The sequence below is a fragment of the Pteropus vampyrus genome, unplaced genomic scaffold, assembly GCF_000151845.1.
Source record: "Pteropus vampyrus isolate Shadow unplaced genomic scaffold, Pvam_2.0 Scaffold77, whole genome shotgun sequence".
Lineage (NCBI taxonomy): Eukaryota > Metazoa > Chordata > Mammalia > Chiroptera > Pteropodidae > Pteropus > Pteropus vampyrus.
In genome coordinates this window covers 2148424-2156445 of record NW_011888858.1, presented here as the reverse complement: position 1 = coordinate 2156445, position 8022 = coordinate 2148424, and the positions used below count along the sequence as shown (strand labels likewise).

General features: G+C 36.7%; 1 protein-coding gene across 1 annotated transcript in view; it reads left to right on the top strand.

The window, feature by feature from the left end:
• THEGL (theg spermatid protein like) overlaps positions 1-6124 on the top strand; it is a 51090-nt gene extending 44966 nt beyond the window's left edge. Inside the window, exons 7-9 of the mRNA XM_011362671.2 lie at positions 3261-3392; positions 4311-4486; positions 5782-6124. Of these exons, the coding sequence (XP_011360973.1) occupies positions 3261-3392; positions 4311-4486; positions 5782-5896 (423 nt within the window). The 3' untranslated portion in view covers positions 5897-6124. The remainder of the gene's footprint in view (positions 1-3260; positions 3393-4310; positions 4487-5781) is intronic.
• Positions 6125-8022: the final 1898 nt, after the last annotated feature.

Sequence of the window (8022 nt, the reverse complement as noted above, 5' to 3'; positions counted from 1 at the left end):
TCAAGATTGCGCACATACTTCTTCTTAACACAATTATTAATTCTATGATTTGATTATCTTAGCTTATTTTTTTACAGTTAATTCTGAATCTTCTCGGAATTTAAAAATAGCACATGCCCACAAAGGAAGTCAAGTTACTATTACAGGTACCTGAGGTTACTTGCCACTAGAGACTTTAGATGAACTGTGGGAAGTCCTTTTACCTCCATGAATGTCATAAACAGTCTCTTTCTATAGTTAACTTTGTCAGGTTTATAAAACTTAGAAAGGGGGTTGCTTTCATAGCTCACTTAATCTCTTCAGATGTCAGAAACTCCTACTCAGGCTATCAACCTGTTTGAATATTTAAAATCTTTGACTCAATAGATTTTAAATTTTAAGACTCTTATTTTATATCTAGCAGATACCTTTGGTATTATTCACATGTACTTTGGATGTCTCACAGGATTTGTCTGATTTACTGTATGAATTTATGAGGTCATTCTATCAACATGTTCCTCCTCATATTCTCAATCTTGACAATTTTCTGAGAATGAAAATTTTAGAAGTAAAATTACTGGATGAAGTACACAAACATTTTGAGGCGATTCATATAAAATCCCAAAATGTGTTCCAACAAAAATGATTTTGATTTACATATTTACTTATATTATTTGGGCCTCCTTTTTCACTGTACCCTTGACAATATTAGGTATTATTTACTTTACATAATATTAATTATATAATAAAAATATCTCATTAGTATTTTAATGATTTATTTTTATTTTAAAAGAGTTAATTCCTTAATCTTTTTGAAGTATATTTTTATATAAAATAAGGGTAAGAATCCCCTCCACTATTGCCCAAGCCTCTAATTATTCATTGCCAGAATTATTATATACTATAATGTCATTTATACTAGGGCGATGGTTTTCAAAATTGTAGCCTAGATATGGATAAGATTCCTCAGAGCCTTTTCAGTATAATCTGCAAGTTCAAAATCATGCATACATAAAAGTTTCTTTGAATGTGCAAGATAGACCAATGGATTTCAAAGTAATAGAGTACGAAAAGTCCCTTGACCTAGTTTCAGATTATACATTACAACTGATACTTAAGAAACTACCATATGTCAAGTTTTATTTGCAATATCAAAGAAGAATATCCACAATTATCTGAAAGGGTATTAAATATGCATCTCTTTCCAACTATTGTGTGATACTGGATTTTCTTCATATACTTCAACCAAAACAACTGTGCCCTGTTAAGCCAGATATTACAAAGATTTGCAAAAATGTAAAACATACTAATTTTCTCACTTTATTTGTTTTGGGAAATACAGTTTTTGTCATAAAAGTATTTATAGTAAAGGTAATGGTTTTTTTTTTTAGATTAATGATAAATTTTCTTAAATATCTCAGTCTTTGGGAACTATTGGTTACTTTTAAAGACTTTAAAGGAGCTCTAGACGAAAAAAAAATTGAGTTACTATACTTGATTATATTTCTGAATTCTCTGTTTGGTTACATTGATCTATTTTTGTGCAAGTATCAGTTTGTTTAAAATATTGTAACATTAAAAATATTTTAGAATGGGGTAGGGTATGAATACCCTTGTTTCTTTTCTTTTGGCCATAATTTTCTTTTTGTCCTTCCAGCCTTCTGCGTTCCTGCTTTGGTCCTTCTCACACATGCCTAATAGGTTAAGCTCCTCCTCTGATCATGCTTCCTCTCCAATTTAAAGACTTAATGGTTCTTTGATGGCTATGAAGAACGGCTCCCACATCAAATCTAGTTACAAATGCATTTAAAAGCCTTAATCTTAACCAGAAATAACCTGCTCACTGCTTCCTCGCCTCTGTGCTCAGACTTTCCTTTCCGTCTTCCTTTCTTCATCTTCCCTATCTTTCCTTTTCCTCTACTTGTCAAAATCTGATCTGTCTTTCAAAGTTAAATCTCATGTCTCTTTATCCCTGAATCTTCTTGGATTTTTTTGTTCTTTCTTTGAAATCTCTCAAAATTTTATTTATTCTCTTTTATGGGTATCATATAATCTTAATGATTTGTCTATAGGTTTATGGTTCTTCTAAGATGGAAATTACTTTAAGAAAAAGGATTGTTCTGTTTTTCTTTGTTGTGTCTTACATAATATAAATGATTAAGGAATATTTATCTAATGAATTTAATTAATGAGTGATTGTTTCATTTCCTTTTAAATTGTATGCCTTAATTGAAGATAGTGGTTATCATATATTTCTATGATTTTCCCAGAGCCTGATAGGAAACAACACTGTATTCATAAGACATCCTTAAGATACTTAATTAGTACTTCACAGTGTTTGTTGTACAGACAGATAGGGCTTTCAGTTTGAATCCCCACTTGCCACTTACTAACTACATAAACTTAAATAAATTGCTGAACTTCACAATACCTTGGTTTCTCCATTAGTGAAATGAAATAAAAATGATACCCCAGGTGAGGAATAAATGAATGCATGTAAAAAACACTTTCAGTGTTAGTATCATCATCGTTTTAAAAAACACAAGAAAAAACTGGAAACACGCCTAGTATATTATTTTTCTACCCATGATTAAAACCGTATTTTATTGTCAGTGAATACTTATATTCCCCTTCAAAGTCTTGCGGTAAATTTTTAGTTTGAATACAAGTAATTTAAGTAGAAGACCATGTAATTTGAACATATTTCCACAATTAAGATAGTGAGGAGTGACATGGGGGACCAGTATGACATTATCTATGGGGATATAGTTCTGCCTTTCTTCTTCTTGGTGTTGGTTTCTTTTTCTTACCTGTTAGACTTAGAAGAGAGCCACTAAAATTAACTTTAAGCATGGGGATTTGTGATAATGTGCATTCCAATTCCTAAAGGACAAAAATAGTTGAGAACAAAGCACAGCGCTGCCCCTTACAGTGTTCTCATGTGATAGGGCTAGGCTGTCCCCTCTTGGCTGAGTTTGTCACTCCGTAAATCAGCATTATCATTGATCTCTTAGACAACATGCAACATTGCCATTTCCTCTCCGCCTTTAGTTTAACAGTAAGTTCCTGAAAAGTTGGGTTGGAATCCATACAACCTAGTTTGACAAAGAGGGAAATCGATCCTTTCAGTTATGATTGTGGATTACTGCAAGATTTTCTCATTCTTTCTGCTGGATTTGCTGAGAAGTCTGGTCCAAAAGTCAGGCCATACTCTGGAACCTTGATGAAGATGATGTTTATTATTTGAAACTTACACATACTATTTTATTTTTCTCCTCTAGATTGAAAACAGGGTTTCAATTTCTGCTCAGACTGCTGTCACAGCTCCAAGAATTATAGACCTTGCCCATCCAAGGCTCAAGATAGAGGGTCTATGCTATCCAAGAGAAACATGTGAAAAACCTATCCATCCTGTAAGCTGGCACTGCCTTGGCATCCTTCAGCTCACCTTATGGTTCTTCCTAGGGTGCTATTTTGCCCTTAGAGGGCATTAGCCAAAGTCATTGGAAAAGGGAATCTTGAAAGAGTGGTCTCTGGCAGGAAGGAAGATCTACTTGCAAAGTATGGAAAGGAACTTGGGGGTAGAAGGTGAAGAGCATGAACTTTGGCGTCAGTAAAAGCTGGGTTTGAATCCCAGCCTTGCTACACTAGCTGTGTGGTGTTGTGACAAATTTCCTTAGCTTTATTCATTCAACAAGTATTTGAATGCCTAGTATGGGCCAGGCACCATGCCCAAGGAACAAGATAGAGGGAAATAAAAAGTAAATAGGTAAATAGATAAAATAATGTTATGCAGTGATAAATGTGATGAAGAAAATAAAATAGGAAATGAATGACTATGAGAATAAGCTACTTTGCATATGGTAGGCAGGGAAAGCCTCTTTGAAGAAAGGATATTTGACCTGAAACCTGAATGATGAGATGAAGTTAGCTAAGTGAAGATCTGAGAAGAGAATATTTAGTAAAGGGAAGAGTACATGTCAAAGTCCTAAAGTTGGGATTACCTTGAAATTGGACGGGGCAAAGTGAGCAAGGGAAATGTAAAGCTAACAGTTCCCGCTAGGATGACTGTTAAGCTATAATAACAGATAAGGCACAGTGCTCAGCACGGAGCCTGGAACATTCAGTGGCTTCCCTTGCTCTTCTTCCTTGACACGCCTCCATATTTGTAGTGGCAAGTTGCTATGTGAAGGTTGGATCGCACAGGAGCAAGAATGGAAGCAGGGGGACCAGTTAGGAGTCTATTGCAGTAAAGAAATGATTAGAAGTAAAGAGAGGGAGATGTAGTGAAACTTGGAATATATTTTCGTGTCTTTTTGTTCCCACTGTAGATATCCCAAGCTGCCTTGTTTGCCAAGCCTAACCCTCGAATAGTAGCTCTAGCTAAGGCCAAGCCTCTTCATCAAGATTATTTACCTGCTTATGATTCCTACCGGCCAGTATCTTATGCTGCTATCCATTCTGAAGCATCTCCCAGAATTCAAGAACTGGCTAATCCAAGTACAAGGTATGTGAATTTAAGGCTAAGATGGGACATGAAAGGCTGGGGCTGCTACGGACAAAGAAAAGTTGACCTAATAAGACTGGTGAAAAGAATTGTGGAAATATGAGAAATTTTCAAAAGCATCTTTCATATTTGCTACATTTATTGTGAGAAATCTATGGTCTTCTTACTATAAATATAAGGCTACAGTTAAAGGGTTAGTGGACATAGATCTAGGAGATAACTCTGTAAGTGTGGATATGAGATTATCTAGCATAGTTGTTAAGTGAAATAAGTTACAGAACAGAGCATGTAATATGTTACAGTTAGTGCAAGAAAAAAATACATATGTGTCCTGTATATACTTGTATATGCTTACAATATCTCAGAAGACTATACAAGAAACTAGTAGCAATGGTTATTTTGAGGGGGGCGGGGCTAGGAAACTGGGATAGGAGGAAGACTTACTTTCACTAAATAGGCTTTTGAATTTTTCAGTGTTTTTACATCATGTACATGTATGACCTATTCCAAACAAATGAAAAAATACATTTAACGAAGAAGAATTTACCTCTAATTCCTGTTTGTTTTGAGACTTTTTAACTTGCCGGAATCTCAATTAATTTTATTGCTTTCAAGGGGTAATACCTGATCCTCCTTTTTAAGCATCATCAAGAAAATCTGGAGACACTGAAAAAGTTGTGGAAGTCTTGAGCTCAAGGAATGGGAAATATGTTAGTTCTTATATAATATAATATTTAAAATATTTTTATAAGGTGTTTTTCCAAAAAAAAAAGTTCAACATCAAATGAAATAAAGCTTATTCTTTGCTCATTAATAATTTTAGTATATGTGCTGACGAAGCAAGCACTGTCCATTGACAAAGGAAAGAGAAGAGTAAGATCAAGTGCCTAAGAGTCTCTTCTAGGGGCAAAATTTCTATTATTTGGTGGTAAAGTACTAAGGGTGGAAACTTCAAAACTTTGATTTCTTTAAGTCTACCACAAGACTGTCTGGCTTGTTTGAACACTACCAAATTATTGAGAAATTTCCAGAACTTACTTTCTGTGGAAAGAGCAAAGGCTTTGGAATTTGATCAGTACACAAATCTGGATTTGAACACAGATCATTTTTGTAATGTCCCTGAGCCTTCATTTTATTATTTGTGTTATGGAGGTCATGATTCCTGTTTCATGAGGTGTTTATGAAAATCAAAATAGGATAATATCATTGTGCCTAACATATAGTGGATGCTTGAGAAATGTTATCCATTTTCTGTTCATCTTATTTCAGCTTGAAATCTTTTTTCCCTTTTTCAGGGCTCCTGTACGTATTGTATACTATGATCCAGAGGTCTTCAACGTCAAGCCAGCTGCTTTGAAAGCACAATGTTCTCAGAGGATCCAGAAGTTGGCAGAACCTCTTAGGCGTTAAATACAGAAAGCCACATCAGTCAAACTCTAGTTATGAATCTAGAAGATGTTAGATGACTTAGTTCCCTACTCTGGTACTGTCAGTTTCTATTCCCCCCAGAACATCAAAAACATACGAGACCCCCAGGGAACACCGCTGTGACCTTCAGTTAACAATTTTTGCTGTTACCTGTAATCATGTGTTTAGCAGGTTTGGGGACTCCAGCATGCAATAAAAGAGGAAATGATAGCCTTCCTTATCCTTACTAATAATCCTTGCAAACATCTTGGTTGTCTCATAGCTGTGACTGACTTGGAGAAACACTCTTCCCTATACCTGTGGGTTTTGCTTTTTTTTGTCCCAGTGAGATCCATGTTCTGATTTCCAGTAGCTGATTTCACCTTGGTCCCTTTTCTAATAAGCCCTGAGAATTGAAAACATTCTTTGTGTTACTTTTTCAACATCCCCTCATTCTCAAGACATGATACTGAAATAGTGAAGCCTTTTGGATAAATCTAAATGCTTTTTATAATACATAAATAAAATTTAGAGAACAGGTTACCTTAAATAATTACACTTCCACCAATTTCCATTCCTTTACCCACATTCAGTGTCATTTATCATGAATGACAGAAAAAGTAAGGCATTTGGTAAGAGCCATAATTTCTGTCAAATTTCATCTGCCCAGAGGTTTTTTTTTTTATTTAGTTTATTTTATTTTCTCCATGGATTGATATTTTACAAATTAAACTACATTTATGGCATACCTAGATTTACATGAAAATGAACTTATTTGAAAACCAATTTTATAAGTGAATAAGCTCTTAAGGCTTTTGTATTAAGGAGATAACTAGGTGTTGTGGAGAGACAAATACCATATAGTAGTTTTTAACTTCAGTTTCAGAATCAGATAGACCTGGGTTTGTATCCTCTATGAATCATTTACCAGGTGTGTGATTTTGAATAAATTCCCTAACTCAGTATTTTTATATAGAGTGGGTTCCAACTGCATTATTGTATAGATGAAATAACATTACCTAATAAAGTATGAATAGGAAACAAATTGTTTAGAAATTTAGCTGCAGAAACATGGCAGAGTAAGAGATGTTCCCAGATCTCTCCCCTTGAAACAACAGTAAACTAAACATCTAAAACTCAACAAAGAACGCCCAAACTGCACACCATCATGTCTGAGTGTGGGATCCGCACATAAGAGCTACCACAGGTCAGAACCCCGGGTGTTGGGTGGTGGACTGAGAGAAACAAAGAAGCTGTCTCTCACAGCCCGTGGAGCTCCCTGTAGGAGGAGGAGAAGGGTGAAGGTGCGGCAAGTTCCCTGAACAGCCCTGCCTGAAGGAGTTATGAGTTACGCGGCCAGCAGCAGTGTCCAGGCATCAGGGCAGAAAGCAGAGAAGTGGGGACGGCAGAGAAGCGGGGATGGCAGAGAAACAACTGTTGATTTTTCCCAGCCGTGGCAGCCTCCAAACCCCAACCCAGAGGGCCTCTTTTGTTCTTGCATATCCTCCGAGAACAAAAACCACGGAGCCCCGGGGAGTTCTGAGCAAACAATACTGAAACTGTTGCTAAAACTGATAGGGACGGAGACTGAGGGTAGCGAGAATGATTAAACATCTATAAGGGAAAAAAAAGCATTATTAAAGCTTTATATAAAGCAAGGATCCACCCAGATCTCTCCCCTTGAAACAACAGTAAACTAAACATCTAAAACTCAACAAAGAACACCCAAACTGCACACCATCATGTCTGAGTGTGGGATCCGCACATAAGAGCTACCACAGGTCAGAACCCCGGGTGTTGGGTGGTGGACTGAGAGAAACAAAGAAGCTGTCTCTCACAGCCCGTGGAGCTCCCTGTAGGAGGAGGAGAAGGGTGAAGGTGCGGCAAGTTCCCTGAACAGCCCTGCCTGAAGGATTTATGAGTTACGCAGCCAGCAGCAGTGTCCAGGCATCAGGGCAGAAAGCAGAGAAGTGGGGACGGCAGAGAAGCGGGGATGGCAGAGAAACAACTGTTGATTTTTCCCAGCCGTGGCAGCCTCTAAACCCCAACCCAGAGGGCCTCTTTTGTTCTTGCATATCCTCCGAGAACAAAAACCACGGAGCCCCGGGGAGTTCTGAGCAAACAATACT